General features: G+C 54.0%; 1 protein-coding gene across 1 annotated transcript in view; it reads left to right on the top strand.

Moving 5' to 3' along the window:
* SGIP1 (SH3GL interacting endocytic adaptor 1) overlaps positions 1 to 21,490 on the top strand; it is a 46,519-nt gene that overhangs the window by 8,353 nt on the left and 16,676 nt on the right. The window contains 14 exon segments of the mRNA XM_039555968.1: positions 5,686 to 5,749; positions 8,412 to 8,436; positions 9,684 to 9,740; positions 10,143 to 10,197; positions 10,981 to 11,156; positions 12,950 to 12,961; positions 13,473 to 13,484; positions 14,061 to 14,085; positions 14,436 to 14,487; positions 15,379 to 15,464; positions 16,765 to 16,857; positions 17,710 to 17,718; positions 17,721 to 17,783; positions 19,589 to 20,035. Of these exon segments, the coding sequence (XP_039411902.1) occupies positions 5,686 to 5,749; positions 8,412 to 8,436; positions 9,684 to 9,740; positions 10,143 to 10,197; positions 10,981 to 11,156; positions 12,950 to 12,961; positions 13,473 to 13,484; positions 14,061 to 14,085; positions 14,436 to 14,487; positions 15,379 to 15,464; positions 16,765 to 16,857; positions 17,710 to 17,718; positions 17,721 to 17,783; positions 19,589 to 20,035 (1,176 nt within the window).

Here is a 21,490-nt window from a genome sequence, read left to right as displayed (position 1 = left end):
TGCTTTCCCAGAGTTGTCCCCCAGGAAGCTGTGACAGCCCGGGTGTTCCCTTTTCCACCTGGAAAACTGGGAATGGGAGCTGCTGGAGGGTCACTGGGGTGGCCTTGACCACGGGGTGGACTAAAAGCTGGTTTAGGCGAGGATTTAGGTGGGGTTTAACAAATCTTTATGTTTATAGCCCCAAAAATCGGTGGGTTTTTCCATAAATATTGTCAGAGGGGTTGCTGGGGATCCGTGGGGGTGTGGAGGTGATGGATTTTGAGGAGATGCCTTGGAAAACAGGGACAGACGGAATGACAAAGCCTCATGGAGGAAAAAAGACGCTTCCAATGGAATTTTTTTGGGGTTTTTTTGAGGGATGGATGCCAACCTGGGGGTTTAACATTGCTATTTATATATTAACACTTTAAAATTGATCTTTGGAGGGGGTGGTGGGGTGTTTTCCCTGGATGTGCTGTGTGCAGGGAAGGCAACTGGGAGCTCTGTCACCTCCCTTTTATCCCCAAACCCCCTGGAATTCCCTAAAAATTGCACTCTGGGTGTGAGCTGGGAGCGAGAGCCCGTCCTGGGCAGCCTCAGAGACAGCACAGGAACCTTTGGAAGCGCATCTGGCGTTCCTGTGGCGGTGCCAGCCGGGAATGAAAGCCACAAGTGTCCCCAGGCTGAATTCCCCGGGAGCAGGGATTGTCCCGGCCCTCGGGCGCTGCACGCTCGGGGGTCTCTGAGCTGAGGTCACAAATCCCATCTCCGGGGAAAGCGGGGGCTGAGAGGCTCCTGCAGCTGCTTTGCCGAGGAGCCTTGAGCAGGGATTTGCATCCTCCTGCTGTTGGATATTCCCGAAATCCTCCACGAATTGCTGCGGTTGGGTTGGGATGCACCCTGCTGGTGCTGCCCTGGATTTTAAGGAGAGCTTTTCTCTGCTGGCTTTGCTCTGGGCTCGGGCCTCGTCCTGTGGCATTTATCCCATTTCGATGTGGAATATAAACCATTTCCGTGGTTTGGGGCGTGCTCCCACATCCAGTAAAAGGCTGGAACCTTGTCCCTGGTACCTGAGTTACTTGAGCTGTGCCTGCAGAGTGAAGGGCCTGGGCTAAAGCCCAGCCCAGGTTTTTATGTCTGGCTGGATTTTAGGGACTATTTCTTCATGGGAAGGGTTTTCCAGCCCTGGCACAGTGGTGGGTCCCCATCCCTGGGGGGCCGGAACAGCCCTGTGGAGGTGGCACCTGGGGACACAGGGCAGTGGTGGCCTTGGCAGTGCTGGGAATGGTTGGCGTGGACCTTGGGGGGCTTTTCCAGCCTAAACAGTTCCATGATTCCAAAGCAGCCCGTGGTGTTCCCTCCCTGTGCAAGGAGCAGGGTTTGACCCCAGGGCTCCGGCATTCCCAGCCCTTGGAGCTCCTGACTCCAACTCCTGCCGTGAGTGTTTGGGGAGCTGGCAAAGGGAGGAAGGTGCAGAAGGTCTGGGAAGGTCCTGGGAGCCCAAACCCCACTGGGAATGTGGGGCTGGATCCTGCTCTGGGACAGGGGGGACACAACCCCAAACCCCGGGGTGGAATCCTGGGATTCCTTCCCACCGTGCAACTGGAATGGGATGGGAGCTTGGAGAAGGGCTTGGATGTTGATTCACCCCCCTGGGCAGAGTTGAGCCTCATCAGAGACTGAGTTACCCTCAGGGCTGGGTTGGGACTGGATTTGGGATCAGCTGTGGGATTTTGGATCACCTCTGTCCGATGGAGTGAGATCCTTCATTCCCACACTGGAATAACCCTGTCAGTCCTTCGGTGCTTTCAACTGAAAGTTCTGGTAAGGGCCCAACTTCTCAGCATTTGTTGAGCATTTGTGGGCCCCAGCAGCCGAGCCCACGATTGTCATTGCTCACTTTGATTTCCAAGGGTTTCCTCTCCTCAGAGCCACGGGCAAAATGCCAACAGTGTCCTGCTCTGGCTGAGAGTGGTGGAACATCCCTCTTTCCTCCTTTTTTTTTTTTTTTTGCTTTCCAGCGGGGAGGAACAGCTGTAAGCCTGGGGAGGATTGGAATTGTAAAATCATGGAATTGTTTCATTGGAAAGGACCTTAAAGCTCATCCCACAGGCAGGGACACCTCCCACTGTCCCAGGCTGCTCCCAGCCCCACTGTCCAGCCCGGCCTTGGACACTGCCAGGGATCCAGGGGCAGCCCCAGCTGCTCTGGGAATTTCATCCCAGACCTTCCCCACCCTCCCAGGGAACAATTCCTTCCCAATCTCCCATCCAGCCCTGCCCTCTGGCACTGGGAAGCCATTCCCTGGGTCCTGTCCCTCCATGCCTTGTCCCCAGTCCCTCTGCAGCTCTCCTGGAGCCCCTTCAGGCCCTGCCAGGGGCTCTGAGCTCTCCCTGGAGCCTTCTCCTCTCCAGTTGAACAATCCCAGCTCTCCCAGGTGATGGATTTGCTGCTGGATCCCAGTGACACCATGGCCAGTCCCGAAGGATTTCTGCCACAACCCCTCCCAGGGCTGTGCAGGACCAGCCTTTGGGTGCTGCCTCTCCAGGATCTGCCCTCTGGAATAAGATCTGGAACGAGACTTGGAAATGAGGGAGGTTGAAATATTAATGCTGTGCTGAAGGGCTCAGGTTACCCCTGCAGTGCTGGGCTGCTCCCAAGCTCTGAGGCAGAGCTTGGGATAGGGAAAGCCTTTGGAATGTTAGGAAGGCATTAATTAACTTAACTTAATTCCACACAAAAACTGGACAAAATTAAAAGCAACAGGGGATCACAGGGATTTGGCTTTTCTGGTGCAGAGGGGGAAGAAGTTGAGGATTTGGGGGTGTGCCAAGGACCAAAAGTGGCCATTTTTATGCCAGAATGTCCTTGGCGGTGTCCAGGCTGCTGCTGTGTGTGGGGATCTTCAGAGAGCCAGCAGAGAGAGCAGCTGGGCACCGAGTTCGGGCTTGGTGTGCTTTACCCTGCCCCAAAACTGAATTTCCTGGGAGACTTTTCCCTCTGGGAATGACCGAGGGTTTCTGGAGCTTTGCCTCGCCTTCGGTGTTGCCATGCTGGGCAGAGGGAGGGCTGTTCTTCCTTTAGGTTCCCACATCTCTGGGCTCACCCCGGAGTTCAGCAGGAACATGCAGGTTTGTGTGTGGTGGAGAAAGCAGAGGTTGCTCAAATCCGGCTCTGAAAACCCCACCCTGCACCCAGAGCAAAGAAAAACCAAACCTCAGAGCGATTATCTCACCTTTCCCCTCCTCTCCCTCCTCCTCCTCCCTTCTTTCCCTGCTCCCCACAGGTCTCGGGTCTGTCATGGCCACGGATAAAGTTTATCCTTGTGCACAGACCAAGTAGAATTAATTTAAAGCATTTTTTTTTTAAGCTCTACTCATCTCAAAGAGCATTAAAAACTCCACCTTTCCTCTTGGGTAAGAGTTCCTTTGAAGTTTCATGCTCCCCAGTGAGTAAATTTTTCCTCCAGGGAATTCCCCTCAATATTTGGGGGTCCAGAGGCAGCAGCTGCTCCCCCAGCCTGGAGTGAGGGGCTGGATGTGGGAGAACAGGGTTGGTTTGCATCTAGAATTAAGCTTTTGGTGCAAAAAATGATGTTGGTCGTTCTCAAGAATAAAATAGAGGAAGTTTTGCGGTGTTAAATGGTGAATTGTGCTTCTCAGGCAGAATTCTTAAGGATAGCAGGAAAAATGATGGCCTGGATTTGGAGAGACTTTGTGTTTGAAGGGAGAGGAACCAGCACTGGGGTTGGTTCAGCTTTGGGGCTGCTCTGGCAGTGCTGGAATCGCCAGTCCAGAGAATTCCAGTCCACATGGAATTTCTGTGGCTGAAGGCTGTGACCTCTATGGAAAAGATGTGATTACTTTTTGTAAGGCTGAGTCTTGCCAGGACAGGTCTTAGGGTTCTTCAGCCCTAAAACCACCTGACAGGGGACTTGAGGCGCAGAGGGTGCGAATCCCAACCCTTGGCTCAGTCCCTGCACCTCTGGATGGGAAATTTCCCCATGTCAGGGGACACCGGAGCTCCTGGGAAATCCCAGTCCTGGGGAATGCCAGCCCTGTCCCCCTCTGAGCCGTGTCCCTTTGTGGGGTCACCCTCACTGCCTCGCCCTGGGGTGACCGGGGGAGTTGCTGGGGATCTGCTCCCAGCAGCCCTGTCCTCTCCAAAGGCAGAGCTCCTTTTTGTTCTCCTGCTCCCAAATATCCCTTTTTTTCCCCTCCATCACCCCCACTCCGAGCAGATGGAACTCTTACATAACCCAGCAGAAGGCTTCTGACAAATTTCAGCCAGCTTGGGTTCTGCTTCAGAGGAGACCAAACAACAGCTCGGTTCTGGGGGTTTCCAGCCCTCCTTGTTCTGCTCTGGGTTTGGAGGGTGAGGATTTTCCAGGGGGGAGAAGAATGGGAATGTTGCTCTGTTATTAATGACTCCCCTGAGCCTTGGAGCAGTGGGAATGGGGAAAAGGGTGGATGTGGGGAGAGCAGAGCCACCCGGGAATGGGGCGGGATGAGCCTGCGGGGCTCAGCGGCACTCCCAGCTGGTGCTATGGGATACATGGATCTCACTGGAATCTGCTGGAAAACCTGGGATAGGGGAAGGTGAAACAGGATAAGCATCGAAATCCTCTCCAGCCCAAACCATGCTGGCATCCTGCAAAAAGAGGGAAAAGCTTGGAGAAACCCCCTCTCCTCCATCTGCTTTGGGGGGCTCTGGGATTCCAGGACTTTCCGCCTGGCTCCAGCATCCTTGGTCCCAGGAATGGTGCAGATCCAAACCTGTGCTGGGCACGGCCAACCTCAGGGGTTAAACCGGGTTTTAACTCCCAGGAGGGTTTTCCCTCCTTTCATCAGTGCCCACCAACAGCACAGGAAAGGAGGGAGGAAGTGGGACAGAAAGCTTGGGAATATGAACTGGGAAATATGGACTGGGGAATAACTCAGTGCCACATGCTGGGAGGGAGTTCATAGGTGTTGAATGAACAAATAAATAAATAAATGTCCACACAACCTCCTGGCAGCTCCTTAACACTGTGATCCCTTGGCTTTGGCTCTTCCCTGTCTTCCCTGCATTTATGGATTGCAGCCGGCCAGGGAATGAGGAACCTTTAGGAGGATTTATTGGAAGGGTTATATTATTTATATAGATATACACCTATATATATATATATATTTATATATATAAAATTTCTATTTCTAATAGATATTATATATGTATTATATTTCCTAAATATATATATTTTATATTTTTAAAAAATATTTATGTGTATATTTTTAATATGTGTATATTTTTAATATGTGTATATTTTTAATATGTGTATATTTTTAATATGTGTATATTTTTAATATGTGTATATTTTTAATATGTGTATATCTTTAATATGTGTATATCTTTAATATGTGTATATTTTTAATATGTGTATATTTTTAATATGTGTATATTTTTAATATGTGTATATTTTATATATGTATTTTTAAGATGCATTTTAATATATTTTAACATATTTTCTTATATTTTTAAAATATATTTTTGCATATTTCTATATTTAATTTTTTCTTATATTATTATATACATATAAATATATATTTATATAGAGTGCATTTAATTAATGAAATTATTATCATTAATTAAATCTATATGATTAATATCTATTGATAATGTATCATATTATTAACACTGCCTTCTTCTTGGTGTTCCTTTTCCCCTCAGGACTGAAAAAACGTACCCGGAAGGCCTTTGGCATACGCAAGAAAGAAAAGGACACTGATTCCACGTAAGTTGAGAAGAGCTCATGGGATATTGATGGGATAGGGCAGGAGCTGCTGTGGTGCGCCAGGAAAAGAGGGAATTTGGGGCATCCCGGGCTGGTGTTATCTTTGGAGCGAGTCTGAAGAGCGATCCCATCTCAGCTGTTGCCCCTTGCAGGCCCAGCGTGTGCGGGATCTCCTCGGAGCTGGGCAGAGCTCTCCTCCCCTGGGGGATTTTTGGGCACCGGTGGAAAACAACTCCTTGGAGCTTGGGCAGATTCATCTCTGCCCGTGCCCCAAGTTCCTCAGAGACGCAAATTCCTTTTTGTTTACCCAGAAGTTTGTGCAGGTTCCGGGTGGGGAAGGTGCAGGGGCTGGAGCTGCACTGGGATTTTGCTGCCCAGAAAGCATCTGGCAGGGAATTCTGCTGGGGGATGCTGGGTGTGGGTGCTGAGCCCGGCCCAGGGAAGGGGCTGGAGCCCCAGGAGAATTCCTGAGGGAGCTGGGAAGGGGCTGGAGCCCCAGGAGGATTCCTGAGGGAGCTGGGAAAGGGGCTCAGGCTGGAGAAAAGAGGCTCAGGGGGGACCTTGTGGCTCTGCACAAGTCCCTGACAGGAGGGGGCAGCCGGGGGGGTCGGGCTCTGCTGGCAGGGAACAGGGACAGGAGGAGAGGGAACGGCCTCAGGCTGGGCCAGGGGAGGGGCAGGGTGGATATTGGGAACATTCCTTCTGGAAAAGGCTGTCCAGCCCTGGCACAGCTGCCCAGGGCAGGGGTGGAGTCCCCATCCCTGGCAGGGTTTAAAAGCCGTGTGGATGTGGCACTTGGGGACGTGGGGCAGTGGTGGCCTTGGCAGTGCTGGGAATGGTTGGATTTGATGATCTGAGAGGGCCTTTCCAACCCAGCCAATTCCGTGGTTCCCAGCCAATTCCGTGGTTCCCAGCCACCACTGCTGTGGCTTTGGGGTGGATGTCCCAAAGTGCTGTGGCAAAGGGGGCTGTGCCACCACGCCCTGGGGACAGCAGGGGACAGGCAGCAGGGAGTCCCCTCCTGCAGCGCTGCTCAGGTGTTGAATGTCTGCCAGCAGGAATGTGGGGGTTTTTCCTTTCATTCCATTTGGGTTTGCTTCCCTGAGCCTTTTTACATCCTGGTGGGAATTGCTTTGGAGGTGGCCGAGGTGACCCAGGCCAGGTGACCCTCGTGGCCTTGGCATCTCTGCAGGGCTTGTCCTGCTGAACAGAGAGGCCCAGAACAGGGGACACATGGAGCACATCCCAACAGAGGGATGTGCAGCCCCGAGCTGTCATCCTGCTGTCCCCAGGGATGGTGGCATCCATCCACCAGGAGCTCCAGCCGTGTGTGAGTTACCAGGATGGGTGGGAATGAGGCTCCTTGGCATCTCCTCCTCAGGGAACATCGCTGGAGCTGGGGCTGGGCGCTGCCTTTATCCAGCGCTGTGATTTCCACGGCTCCATCCCGCTGTTCCCATGGATTGGGAAGCTGGTGGCGGGGGCACGAGGGATCCCAGCGCGCCGGGGGTGGTGGGGAGGTCGCAAAGAGGCCACCCTGGAGGACACCGCAATTAGCAGCAGCCGTGATTAGCACGGCGGGGTCACGGCGCGGTCACGGCCCAAAGGGCTTTGGGGCGCTCTCCAAATCCCTGCCAGCAGCGGGGATGGAACGGGAGAAGGGGCGAGTGGTGGCATCTGCCACACCCTGCGGCCACCCCCGGCCACGGCCAGGCCACCACATCCCCAGGACACCGCACTGGGGTCCCTGGGGCTGCTGTGGGGAAGGAGCTGCTGCTCTTTCTCCCCCTCGGGAGGGTCCCCACAGCAATTCCAGCTGGGATGGCAGCGGGAGGTGACACCCCTGTGCTGGGATCACGCAGCGAGGGGGAAACATGAAAGCAGAGGGGATTTTTGCCACTTCCGAAGGATTTCAGGGATTTTTTTGCAACGAGACAAAGCCTAAAATAGGAGAGATGGGACACAAGCACGGATTAATTGGAAAACTTTAAGGAAAGGCGTTATTCCCAGTGAGACCAAGCAGCTCCCAGAGGGTTTCCATGATGCCTCGAGTCAGATGGGAGCTGGTGGCACATCCCTGGCAGCGCAGGGAACTCGGGAATGTGTGGGAGGTGGAGGAGCCCGTCTGGATTCCATGGACATTCGTGTTCCCTAAATCCCTCAGCATCTCTGGGCAGTGCCAGAATGTGGCTGCAGAGCTGCCGTGACCCAGCCCCAATCCCAAATCCCATAAGCAGCTGGGGATTAGGATCCCTGAGGAGCCTCAGCAGTTTCCCAGTCCATTCAGCAGAGGAGGGTCTGTCCTTGTGGCGGAATTAAAGCCTGGAAATTGCTCCAGATGGGATTTTTGTCTGCTGCAAAAGGAGGGACGCGGGGCAGGGATGTGGCTGTGGGATGGGTGCAGGAGCTGGCTGGGACAGTGCCAGCCCCAGTGGCAGCAGGAGCACTTTATTTACTGCTAAACCTAAAATTTCTCATCTGATAACGTGAGGGAAAGAGTTCAGTGTCCTTGTGTGGGCTCCACAAGGGGCAGGTGACTCGGATGTGCTGATAATGCCACAATTACGGGTTTTGCTGTTATGAATTCATTAAAAAACGATTTCCGTGGGTTAATTGGGTGCAGTTTGGGCACTAACACAGCTCCTTTCTCTGTTCTTTCCAGAGGGTCACCAGACAGGGATGGCATCGTGAGTATTGCCCAGCCCTCTGCTCCTCCAGCCTCACCTCCACCTCCCCTTCCACCACCATCAGCATTTCGGGGAGTTTTCTGTTTAACGTAGAAAAGAAATGTAAAAATCCATGTGAAAACGGACAAATTCCAGGTTTCCTCTAAAAATATCAACCGAGGGAGGCCTGAGGAGTGCCGGGGGCAGAGGGACCAGGTGTCCTGCTAAAGCGCAGTCCCTCATCCTCCTTCCCACTCCTGCTAATTGGCTTGGGCCAGATTTGCTGGCTGAGGAGTTTGGGGGCAATTGCCAGAGCAGCTGTTTCCAATCTCTATTTTTATTTTCTACATTAACCTGAAAACAAGGAGAGGTTTGTGGGTTGTTTTTTTTTTTTTTTTTTAAATAATTATTGCTGCTTTTATCCCTGGTGTTAGACTGAAATGTCCCTGCTAGAGCTGGGCCCTGTAGTGTTCAATTCCAAAATGTGCTGGGTTCAGACTGGGCTTTATTTCTGGAGAAAATCCAGATTTTAGAATTTCACCTTAAAATAAAGATGGGGATCAGGGAGTGCATCCTGTCAGACCCTTGGCAGGGAGCTGGGCTGGGAATGCTCCCTCTGGATTATCCCATTTAGGTGCCCAAAATCGTGAGCCCAGCCCAAGGCCAGGCCCCGGGGGCCTTGCTGGTCACTGGCTGTGGTGGCCATGGGACTCAGGATGGGTTTTGGGTGCCCAGAGCCAACCAGGAAAGGATTCCAGAGGTGACGGATGCCTGGAGCCGCTTCCAAGCCGAATTCCCTCAATCCAAAGCAGCAATTCCTCTGTGTGTTGGTGTCCCGTGGCATGGACTGACTCATCCCAGACCCTTCCCACTGCTCCATCCCGAATTCACAACGCCTGGCATGCGGGATAATGGGATCGGAATCCTTCCCGGGATTCCCCTTTCTTGGGGAAGGGGTTTACCCCAATAAATTTCCCTGCTCGACTGGCATTGGGAGCTTCCACGGCTGCCAGCTCTTCCCGAGGGCTGGAGCATCCCAGCACACGGAGAAACAGCCATTCCCTCGCTTTTCCTGAAGAAATGTTGGATGTTCACCTAATGAATGTTCAAAAAGCTCCCTCCTCTCATCTCTCTGCTATGGGAGAATTCCAGAGATGGGGAATGCTGCTGGATCTCTGCTGTGGGGGTGTGGAATAACACCCAGTGGCATGTGGGATGCGCTGCACTCCGGGTTCCTTCACTTAAACCGTGGGAATTTTCCCTTGCAGAAGAAAACCAACGGAGCCCCGAATGGATTTTACGCGGAGATCGACTGGGACAGATATGTAAGTGCCCCCCGGAGCTTCCCTGTGTCCAGCTGCATCCCATGGGAATCCCAGGCTGTTCCCACACAGATTTGGGGCTTTTGGGGTGAAATCAGTTGTGCCCAGATCCCAGTTCCATGTCTGCAGATCAATCAGAATTCCCAGGAATGAGGTGGTTCTGGAGAGCTCTGTCCTGGCCCAAGGGATGTTGCAGTTTACCCAGGGAAAACCTTGGATTATAAAAAAGGATTAAAACCTTTCCTTCTGCAAAATAATCGTGGAATCTGAGGTGCCCTTTGGTCCATGTGGCCCCAGGGCTCGGGCAGTGCAGGACATCCCTCCCCACAGGAGGAGAGAGCTGCTCCAGCTTTCCAGGAACTGACATTCCTCATTCTTCTGGGTTTTTTTTTGTTCCCTATCCAGAACTCACCTGAGCTGGATGAGGAGGGATACAGCATCCGACCCGAGGAACCAGGATATATCCTTTGGTTTTGGCTTTGCCTCTTGGGTTACAGCCTGGAACAGGAGCTGCGTTCACGGGCTCTCTTTATTTCATTATTATTATTTCTTAGTAATTGTTATCACTGTTTATTGCCACCTTTTGCTTTTCATTTGGAGCTGGCACTCCACAGATAAAGCCAAATTCCCGAGGGAATTGCCTGAGGCTCTGGAGCATAGGGCAATTTGAATTCTTTGATTCACTGCTATGGAATGAGGGAGTGGGAGCATCCCATAGGATGCTCCATGGAGATCACCGTGTCTAGGATTATCCTGGGGAAAAGGAGGCTCGGGGAGGAGCTTCTGGCTCTCAGCAAGGAGGGAGCAGCCAGAGGGGTCGGGCTCTGCTCCCAGGGAACAGGGACAGGAGGAGAGGGAACGGCCTCAAGTTGCAGGGGAGGTTTAGGTTGGATATTGGGGAAATTCCTTCATGGAAAAGGCTGGTCAGGAATTGGAAGGGGCTGGAGTCCCCATCCCTGGAGGGATTTAAAATCCCTGTGGATGTGGCACTTGGGGGCACAGGGCTGCACTGGGGGATGGTTGGACCTCATTGTCTCCTAGGGCTTTTCCAACCAAAACAATTCCACGAAACCCGGACATGGATACAACCCCTGCTGGGCTGACCCAGGGCCGGAGTTATCCCTGGGAGCAGCAGCTCCACATCCTCTGGCTGTGTAGGGGCACGGCACAGGATCGCCTGTGGGGTCAGCATTTGGGAACCACCAGCTCCCCAGGGAAGGGAATTTCCTTAACTGTGCTGTACCCACCAAAGGAAAGCACTTCTACTCCTCGAGCGAGTCGGAGGAGGAGGAGGAGGCACACAAGAAGTTCAACATCAAGATCAAGCCCCTGCAGGCCAAGGATGTCCTGCGCAGTGCGGCCACCGTGGACGAGCTCAAGGCCTCCATAGGCAACATCGCGCTGTCTCCCTCCCCCGTGGTGAGTTATTCCTGCTTCCCGCTCTCCCAGCGCTCCCAGAGCAGTGCTGCTCCACAGGGATCATCCCAAAGGTGGTGGGAGCTGATGCTCTGGTTGGCTTTGGTGTCCTTCTTTTGGGGTCTGCTCCGTAGGGATGTGGCTGCAGGTGTTGCTCAGATGTGTCAAAAGGATGTTTCCAGTTCAAAACACCTTAGAAATTCCCTTTCCTGCTCAAAAAAGAGGTCAGGATGGACTATTCCTTGATTTCCCCCCCTTCCCCCTTCTCATTTTTCAACAAGGAAAAAGGGGGAATTTCAATCATTTCCAGTCAAGAGGAATTTTCAATCAGCATCATTCAGGGCCTTGCCCTGATTCCCAAGCCAGGGAAAGTATCTGTGAGAATTTTCCATGGGATTTTAGCGGGATATTTCTCACCCTGGAGGTGAGTCCAGGTTCCTGGAAGGAAAGGTTGTTTTTCCTTAGTCCATCCTGGTATAAAAACCATCCCCTTCTGCTTTTCCTGAGGCTTGTTAAGATTCTCATTGGCTCATCCCAATCTGTTCAGCCATGAAAAGATTGGATTCTGGGCTTTCAGGAGGTTTTAGTGTGGGCTTTAGTGTCTTCCCAGACAGAGCTTTCCATGATTCATAAATAACCTGGATCTGAAGTGTGAATGACTCTCCAAGCCAAAGCAAAGCTGAAATAAAACCCGTGGATTTTATTTCTGCTTCCCAAGCAGGGAGTTTCTGTTGGCATTTAAGGATTAGAAATGGCAGTTGGACGCTTTGGGAAGCATAAAAAAGGGGGGAAAAACCACAACATCAAAATGAACAATTGAAATATTATAATTATTATTAATAATAATAGGAAAACCAAGTTCTTATGGAATGTGCATTTCCCTAAATCTGAGTTTTGTCTCCTCTTTCCCGTGGTGCTTTTCCTGCCGAGGCTGGGAAGGGGTGAGGAGGATCCCTGTGTGGGCTGGGCTGTGGGATTGGGCTGCTGGGCTGGGCCACTGCTGTGCCTTGGAGAGATCCCTGGGGCCGGAGCTGGAGCCTCCCTGCGGGATGTGCTCAGGGAAAAGCCCCTGCCAGGCTGGGCAGGAGGATCCCTGCTGCTGCTGCTGCACGTGGGGATCCCAAATCCGGCGTGTGGAGCCAAAGGGAGCAGATGGGCCAGGGAGCGGGGCTGCTCCGGATCCTGGCATGGGCCAGGAAAGCTCCAGAGCCCCGGGCAGGAGCTGCCTGCAGGAGTCTGGCATCCACAGGAATTCCAGGATTTGCTGCCAGGTCCCTGCCCTTGTCCTGGACTTGTCTTCTCTCCCAAACCAGCTCCGGCACCACATCCCCGCTGGAAGGGAGCAGTGGGGTGGGAGATCCTAAATCCCATGGATTGGGCTGGGAGGGGCCCCAATGTCCAGCCTGGCCTTGGGCACTGCCAGGGATCCAGGGGCAGCCCCAGCTGCTCTGGGCACCCTGTGCCAGGGCCTGTGTCCGCTGTGTCCATAGTCCCCGTTGTTCCCAGCCCTCTGGACTGGGAGTCCTGGTGCCTTGACTGGGAATGGACAGCAGGGCCTGGAATGATAAAACAATGGAATTCTTTCCAGGAGATGGCTCACACACAACTTTCACATTTCCAAACGTTTTATATTTCCTCTCCCTCCGGTCTCCCACGTGGACGGGTGACCCTGGCGCGCTGCTGTCCCTCTGCTTTGCCATGTCCTTAACCTGACACAAACCTTTGGTTCCTCTTTATAAAAAAACCCCTCACCTTCTCATTCTCTTTGTTTTTTTCCTCTCTCTGCCTTCTTTTAGAGGAAAAGTCCGGTAAGACACACCGTTTTTATCTCCCGGAATATTTTAACCCAGCCTCGTGTGCTCTTGTCCTGTCTCTAGAGCTGAACTGTCAAAAGCAAATAACAAATCCTGCCCTTCTAGAAGGAAGTTTAATTTCCTCTGTGGCTGGCTTAGTGCGTTTTAAAATAGGATGTTTAAAAATAGAGCTGGGCTTGGCTCTCACTGTGCTCTGGGGGTGTGGTTTGGGCCCAAGAATTTGGACAAGGTGTGCAAGGGCTGGGTTTTACCTGGACCATGGTGCATCCAAAGGTAGGAGAAGGCAGGAATCCCATCTGTGGTGCTGTCGGGGTTTCTCCAAGTGATGAGGAAATAAATCCCCCCCATTTCCCAGGATCAGGGTTGCCCTGGGGGCTCTCCCAGGGTGACCACGAGGTGTGGGGAAGGAGCCCCCCGGGAGGTGTGGTGGCTGCTGGGGACCCTGGGGTGCTGACCTGTCGCTCTCTGACCAGGTGTCTCTTCTCTCCCCTCTCGCTGACCGCAGCGGCGCAGCCCGGTAAGAACCTGCTCCTCTTGCTCCCAGGAATGCAGCCACGGAGGGGTCCCTGCCCATGCTGGGGCTCTGGGGTGGGCACAGGGCGTGGGGACAGGTGCCAGTGGTGTCACACACCCCGTCGTGTGATCCCAGCTGATGGGGGGACCTGGATAACACAAAGGGCCCTCAGTGATGGGAGTTCTCCACCTGCTTCCTTGAGAACCCCCGGAGACCCCGCTTGCTCTGGGATGTCCCCGCTCCTGTGGTTGGGGGGATCTGGCTTTTGCTCCACAAGCTGCTGGCACAGCTGCCCATGGCAGTGAGGAGTCCCCATCCCTGGGGGGTTTGAAATCCCTGTGGATGTGGCACTTGGGATAACTCTGAAGGCGGAGCTGCCAGTGGTGGCTTCGTGTGGCTCAGAACTTTTCTGTAGGGTTTTCTGTAGGGCTTTCTGCTCCCTGGAGTTCAGCCATGTCCAGTAAATGTCCCCTCTGACAGCTCCTGCCCCTTCTGCTGGGCTGCCTCGCTCCTGGGGTGCCACCTGCCATGCACTCGTGGCCCTGTGCATCCCACTTATTCTTGTGTTTCTCCTTCCAGGGCACGATTAAAAGGAATTTATCCAGTAAGTATCTCCTGCAGCCTGGAAAAAATAAGTTCTTGCAGTTGGTGGAGGTGTTTTGGAGGGTGGTGGGGAAAAATGAGTGAGTTTTCTGGCAGAGCTGGTGGCTCCCAAAAACCCTTCTTTGGAGAAGGGTGTGGGGGACATCCTTGGGATACCTGTGGCAGTGCAGCTCCCTGCTTCTGTTCTCCCCAGCGATAAACCTGAATTCAAAGCAGATTTTTCCTGCCAGCACCTCCCCAGCAGGGCAGCTGGGACACCAGGTGTGACCCCCCTGCCACCACGGGGTCTGGGGGACCAGGGGGATGCTCTGGAATGGGAACAACTCTCATCCATGTCTGTCCCGCCTGCAGGTGAGGAGATCACGCGGCCCCGGCGCTCCACGCCCACGCCAGACCCCGCCAGGTCAGTCCAGAGCCCTGGGGGGGATCATCCAAGGTTCAGGCACCTCATCCCAGTGTGGGTTTGGAACCTTCCCACTTGCACTGTGCTTGATGGGAAGATTGAAGGGTTAGATGGGAGATTGGGAAGGAATTGTTCCCTGGGAGGGTGGGCAGGCCCTGGCACAGGGTGCCCAGCGTGGCTGTGGCTGCCCCTGGATCCCTGGCAGTGCCCAAGGCCAGGTTGGATGAGCCTGGGATAGTGGAAGGTGTCCCTGCCATGTAATGGGATGAGATGGGCTTTAAGGTCTTTCCAACCGAAACCATTTCAGGATTTTGGCAGGACTGAGGGGCTGACAATGGTTGGGATGCTCAGTGTCCGTCCCTGTTCTCCCCCAAAAGCACCTGCTGGAAGCCACCTTGAGCCTGATCCATAGGGAGAGCTGGCCAACCTTTGGCAGGGATATCCTGGTTCAGGACAGCAAACACGCAGGGTTTTCTGGAATAACCCCAAATCTCACTGGGAACGTGCCCTGTGCAGCTCCAGGGTCCGACTCAAGGTGTGTTGGACCAGAGCATGGCCCAGATCTCAAGGGGTTTTTTTGTTTGTTTTTTGTTTGTTTGGTTTTTTTTTTTGGTTGGGGTTTTGTTTTTTTTTTTTTGATCCTTTCCCATGAGGTTTGGACTGATCCTAAAGCAGCTTGAGCTGTCCCCCAGCTGCTGTGGCACCACAGGGTTGGCACCGTGCTGCTACCACTCTCCTTTCCCTTTTTCCCACCTGGAATCCTGTGTTTGGACAGCTCCTCGTTGGTCTGGGATAGAAAAAGCCCTTGAAAATATCTGTGTTTGCCTCGAACATGGGGTCAGAACTCAAGAAGGACCCTCATGGATTCTCTGTTCTTGTCTCATCCCACAGCAGGAAAAGCGGGGAAGATCCGGCGGCGCTGGCCCCACTCTTCGGGCCCCCGCTGGAGTCGGCGTTCGAGGAGCAGAAGTTGGATGGTAAGTTTGGGGGCTGTGGCGGGTGAGTTTGGGGGCTGTGGCGGGTGAGTTTGGGGTTGTGGTGAATTTGGGGCCGTGGTGGCATCTCCTGGCAGGGACACAGGAAGGTTCTCCAGCCCTGGCAGGGGTGGAGGCCCCGTCCCTGGAGGGATCTCAAAGCCGTGTGGCTGTGGCACCTGGGGACAAAGTCGGGGTGGAATTTGCAGTGCTGGGGGATGGTTGGGCTCGATGGGCTCAGAGGGCTTTTCCAAGCTCACCAATTCCCTGATTCCCAGGTTCCCAGCCCTCCTGCTGGAGGAGGAAGAAGCTGAAGCAGGGGTTGAAGGACGGGTGGCCACGTTCCGGGCGGCCTCAGGCCGGGGTTAATTCGGGTTGGATGGAAACAGAGCAAGGGCTTAAGTCAATTAGTTAATTACGAAGTCTGGGAGAGATCCTGACAGGGAACAGCTCAAGAATATCCAAACTCAGGACTTCCCCATCAAACCCTTGAGCAGGGGGAGTTTAACTCCACCCAGGATTCTGGATGCAGCTGTTGGACAAGCGCCTCCATTCCTAGGAAATGCCACCTCAAAAACGGCATTTTTCCCCCCAAAACAGTGCTTGTTTGACAGAGACACTTTGCTTCCTTCCAAACCTGGTTTTTTCCCGCTCTCCCAAAGCACAGGGACCTTGCAAGGCTTGTTTTCCCCAAAACCAACCTCATTCACCCCCTGGAGCGGGTTGTCCCTCCCTCCCTCCTCCTCCTTCTGGAGCCTCCAGGACCTCAGGGAGTGGTCACTGCCCTTGTAGCCTCATTATGTCCTGTCATTAACGACTCCAGTTAATTCCTTTCATCAAAGCAATGTTTGTGTGCAGTTTTCTGCACAAAAAACTCCAAGAAATTTCAATTCTATATAAAAATATCCATTTCCCCCCCCCTTTATTCCCAGTGAATACAATTCTCTTTTCATTTTAGTACCTGATGGGGTTTGGTTTTTTTGCCTATCCTGAAATTCTGGACCGTTTTTGCCATCAGTACAATGCTTTCCTTCCCATAAAAAGCCTCCAAATCCATCCCTGGCATTGTTTTGTTTGTCAAGCAGCATGAGTGTCAAACTAATTGCACGTCCTGCTTCAAACCCAGACAGGCTTTTAATTATCCACTGTTACAGAACCCCCTGTCTTTAATTAATGAGGTTTCTGTCACTGTCTGGTCCCTCTTTTCCCAGAGCCTCAGCGTCTCATCCGCGTGCTTTGGTGTTTGGAAGGAAATGTTTGGGTTTTTCATTGCTTTCAAATGGTTATTTTTGATTTTTTTCAGCTGCTCTGGACCAGCCTGAGATATGGGGGTCAGCCCAGCCCGTCAACACAAACGTAGAGTCCCCAAAACTTCCAAGACCTTTTCCAACTGGAAGTAAGTGACCACAAAACTAAATTAATACCTACAGAAATCAGGTCAAAGATTTGGGTTTTCCTCATCTGGGCTGTGCAATTCCATAATATTTTAAATTAGAGGTTGTTTTGGTTTTTTCCCCTTGGTTTGACTTGGGTTACAGCACTGTGGGCTGGAGGAGGGAGTGGGATTGATACGGGATGGAGGGATGGATCCTGATCCTGCACGTTCATGCCGTGGTTATTTGGCTGGAAAAGTTGGAAGCACCAGTTTTTCCAGGATAACATCAGGAAGAGCTGCACAGCCCCGAATCCCTGATTTTTCATTGCAGCTCTCCCTTTGCCTGGGGCAGCTGGGGAACCATTTCCTTTGCAGAAATGCCCCTGTAAAGCAGCGCTGGTTAATTAGCCACTGTTAATTAGCCCCAGCATTCCCCATCCCGTAGGCACATCCTGGATCCACGTGGGATGGGCGCGGGAGAAAGGTGGAGGCAGCTCCGTGCCTCAGAGGCTCCAGGTTTCATTTAAGTGCTAATTTAGGGGTTTGAAACAGGAGCGTGGGCTGAGATGTAAAAATGGGGGGGAAAAATTCCATAAAACCCAACGAAAATGGCTTCCCAGTTCCAGAGGGCTGGGATAGATGGGATGTTGGGAAGGAATTCCTGCTGTGAGGGTGGGGAGGGGCTGGGCTGGAATTCCCACAGATGCTGTGGCTGCTCCAGCCCTGGAAGTGCCCAAGGCCGGCTCGGACGGGGCTCGGAGCTCATCGCAGCCTTATCCCCTTTTCCCAGCAATCCTGTTTCATATTCCATGGAATATTCCATGCTTCCTGCTGCTCTCCAGCTGAACTTCTCCCCTCTGTGCTCTGTTCCAGCCCCTCCGCCGCTCCCCCGAAGAACATCCCGGCCACGCCGCCGCGCACCGGCTCCCCCCTGCCCCTGGCACTCGGTAACAGCCCTGGCAGCGCCGGCCCTGGGGTGGCACTGGAGGGGGACAGGTCCTAATCCAGGCCCTGGGGTGGCACTGGGGGGGACAGGTCCTAATCCGGGCCCTGGGGTGGCACTGGAGGGGGACAGGTCCCTGTGGCTGTGTTTTGGACACGGATTTGGTCCCTGTGCATCCTCTTCCCTCGGAATTCAGAGAATTCCAGACCGGGTTGGGTTGGGAGGGAGTGTAAAGCTCATCCAGCTCCACCCTGCCATGGCAGGGACACCTCCCACTGTCCCAGGCTGCTCCCAGCCCCAATGTCCAGCCTGGCCTTGGGCACTGCCAGGGATCCAGGGCAGCCACAGCTCTGTGGTGTTTCAGTGGATGCTGCAGTAGAAGCAGCACAAAGATTTTTTTGGCTCCCAAGTTGGTGAAATTAATGTTCTTTACAGCATCCCTGCCTTTGGATCAGTCACTCTGGGAATGCAATGCAGGATTAGTCTTAATATCCTGCTGAGAACTGGGATATATTCCCAAATTCCGGAGCCCTGTTCTTGCCTGGAGCAGCCCTGCATGGGCTGTGCTGAGGAAATAATGGGGTGTGCAGGCTCTGCCTGGGGCAGGGAGCTGCTCCTGCATTCCCTGCCCCCCGATTCCTACTGAAAGGTGGGAAAAGCCCCCCTGGTACTGCAGCCCGGGGCAGGGAGGGAGAATGGTGCTGGGAATGAAGGAAAACCCGAGGGCGGGGATGGAAAGGTGTCGGATGCAGCCGGAGGACATCAGGTGCTTCCAAGCATATAATTCATGGTGCTGGCTGATGGAAAAGCGGGATGTGAGCAGGGAAGGCAGTGCCTTTGGATCGGGCACTGTGTGGGGGCAGTCAGAGCCCCTTGGGATGAAACTCCTTTGCCACGAAGAGCTCCCCTGCTCTGGCCTCACTGCTCTGTCCATCACCACCTCACCTGTGTTCCTGTATCCCAATTTTCCTGTCTGTGGGAGCAGCCAGGCTGGCAGGGTGTCCATGTCCATCCATCAATCCATTCCCAGCAGCAAATGCTGGATCATTTGCTGGGCTGTGTCTTGTGGATTTGTAAAGCAAGTGGCTGAGGTCTGGTTTAGCAAAATCCTATTTCATCCCCTCCACCCTAAATGTAGAGCCGTGGATGGATCCCCAAAAGAGAGGAGCAGGGATGGGGTGATGCTGTTTCAGTGTTAGGATCTCCCTTCCCTGGATGTGAAATGCTTGGCTGACGGATCTGTGGTGGTTCTGGAGTCAGGTGGGAATGTTGGTGTGTGGTGGCTCAGTGAGCAGAGCTCTGAAGTCCCGATCTGTTCCCGCTTGTGGCTGGAATAACATTCCCTGTGGCTGGAATACATTCCCTGTGTGCATCCTGTGCTGCATGTCCAGCCTCCAGCAGTGTCCAAGCAGCATGTTGAAATATATATATTTATACCTGAGTGTTTATAAATATATATTCAGACAGAGAGCGGGGCGTGCCAGAGTGCTGTGCACACCTTTGGTATCTGCTGGTACCTCCGAGCTGCTGATAAGGACGTGATGTGGTTTAGAGGACAAAAAAGGCTGTCAGTTTGGGGGGATTTGGGATTCTTGGCTCGTGGTGCATGCTCCCTCCTCCAGCCTCTGGATCCCGCAGGATTCATTCCATGTCGCACATGGCTGTGGTGGAAACGTTCTTGCCCATGAATTATATAAATAGAAATAAGAAAAGGTGGTTTTAGGGCCTCTCCCGTAGAAGTAGAGCCCGTAGAGAGTAGCGGAGCCCTCGCTTAATGCTCGGTGTAAAATAAACCTCCTCTGACCACAGGAGGGGACCAGGCAGCAGCAGAGCCCAAACGGGACAAACTCCCGTCCATCAATGACTTGGACAGCATTTTTGGCCCCGTGCCGTCCCCCAAATCTGTTGCTGCCACGGCGGAAGACAAGTGGGTCAATTTTTCCGATCAATCCCCGGAAAACGCGCCTCCGGAATTGTCGCCCCGGGACAAAGCGCCGTCCCCGCCGGCGGCCGCGGGCAGCCCGGCCAGCGCTCCGGCCGAGCATCCCCGCCCGCTGCCCTCGCCGCTGCAGCTCGAAGACGTTCCCAAGAAGCTTTCCGAGCAGCCCCACCTTAAGGATGATTCCGCCGAGCCGGTCGCCTCTCCCAAAGATTTTGGGCCGGGCCAAAGAGCCACCCCGCCGCCCCCTCCGCCGCCCACCTACCGCGCGGTGGTGTCGTCCCCCGGACCGGGCGCCAGCACGGGAAGCACCAGCGGTACGTGCTGAGAGCTCGGGTGTGCTTCGGTGTGCCCGTGCTGACCGCTGCCGTCCCCTCCCGCCTGGCTGTGCCCGTGCCCGGCCGTCCCGTGCTTCCAGCGTGTGTCCCGCGCCTCCCGTGTCCTTCCCTGCCCCTCGCTGTGCTCCCGTGGGGCGGCTTCCCCAAAGCTCCCGGGAGCCGCACCCCAAAATTGGGCGCGGGGTTGTTGTTGCTGCAGTTTTGTCCTCCGTGGGTATAGAAATGTTTCAGCCAAATCATCTGAGCGAGCCTCAGATCCCGGGGGGTTTTAAATCGATTATTTACAGGTCTGAGCGGTGCTTGGTCCTTCCTGGCTCTGGGTGTGGATGCTCAGCTGGGGATGGGGAGATGTGTTCCAGGGTGAGCCTCTCCCACGGGAGAGCCTGCTGCCTCTGCCTGCCTTCACCTGCTTCATTAGAAATGTTCATTAGGGCCAGCGAGCTCGGGGAGGCTCGGTTTCCTCACCCTCCTTGCTTGAGGAGCTGCAGCCTGAGCCTGCTCTTTTAGGGCCTGACCCCAGTTCAGCCCTGTGTTCCCATCCTGCACCCACCAGCGGTGATTTTTGAGGGAATCACCTCACAGAGCCTTGAGGAACCTGCACCGGTGGTGGGGTGGGTGTGCAGCCCCCCAGCTCCGTATCCCACCACTGTCACCCTCGTCACGGGAGCTTGGAAGTTGTGTCACTGCCTGGGGCGTTTGTCACCTCCATGGAGGGGCCCCCCGAGTGTGTGGCTGGTGCTGTGAGTGTGGCTTTGCTTCAGTGCTGGTGGCTTTTCTGTGCTGGTTTGGGGGTGGCTGGGGGGCCCTGTGGGGGCTGCAGTGTCTAGCTGCTGCTGCCACTGCTGGAGCTGGGCCTTCTCCAGGAGCTTCCAGCAGCAGGAACCACCAGGATTCATCCTGCACTGCTCTCCAGCCCCTTCCCAGCTGAGTGCAGGATGAAGATGTGCTGGGGCTCCCCATGTGGGAGTGGATGAGATGGAGAAGCCCTGCTCAGCCTGTCCCAGAAGATCCACATCCCTTCTCCCCAGGAATTGTCTCCTGGCTCAGTTCTGGACTGCTTTGCATCCTGCTGCACCTCGGCATTCCCCAGCGCAGCGAACTGGAAAATGGAAGAGTTGACACAGGCACCCAAAAATGGTGCAAATCCTCCAAAAGCTGCAGCCCGTGGCAGCTGATCCAGGGGTGTGGCACAGACCCAGCACCTGTCCTTCCACCCTCCCAAGGCCGGTTTTTGGGTGCTGGGGAGCAGAGCCATGCCAGGATCCCCTCCTGCCTTCAGCTCCTGTGGGTGTCCCCGAGGCAGGGCTGGGGCCCTGTGCGGGGTCACGGTGGAAGGGTGGGGGTGGAAGGGATCTCAGAGCTCATCTTGTTCCAGCCCCGTTCCACCACACCACGCTGCTCCAAGCCCAGCCTTCCAGCAGGTTTCTGATTCCA

This window comes from Corvus cornix, chromosome 8 (assembly GCF_000738735.6).
Source record: "Corvus cornix cornix isolate S_Up_H32 chromosome 8, ASM73873v5, whole genome shotgun sequence".
Taxonomy (NCBI): domain Eukaryota; kingdom Metazoa; phylum Chordata; class Aves; order Passeriformes; family Corvidae; genus Corvus; species Corvus cornix.
Note: the sequence above shows the minus strand (reverse complement) of the source record. Positions and strands in the feature narration are given on the sequence as shown.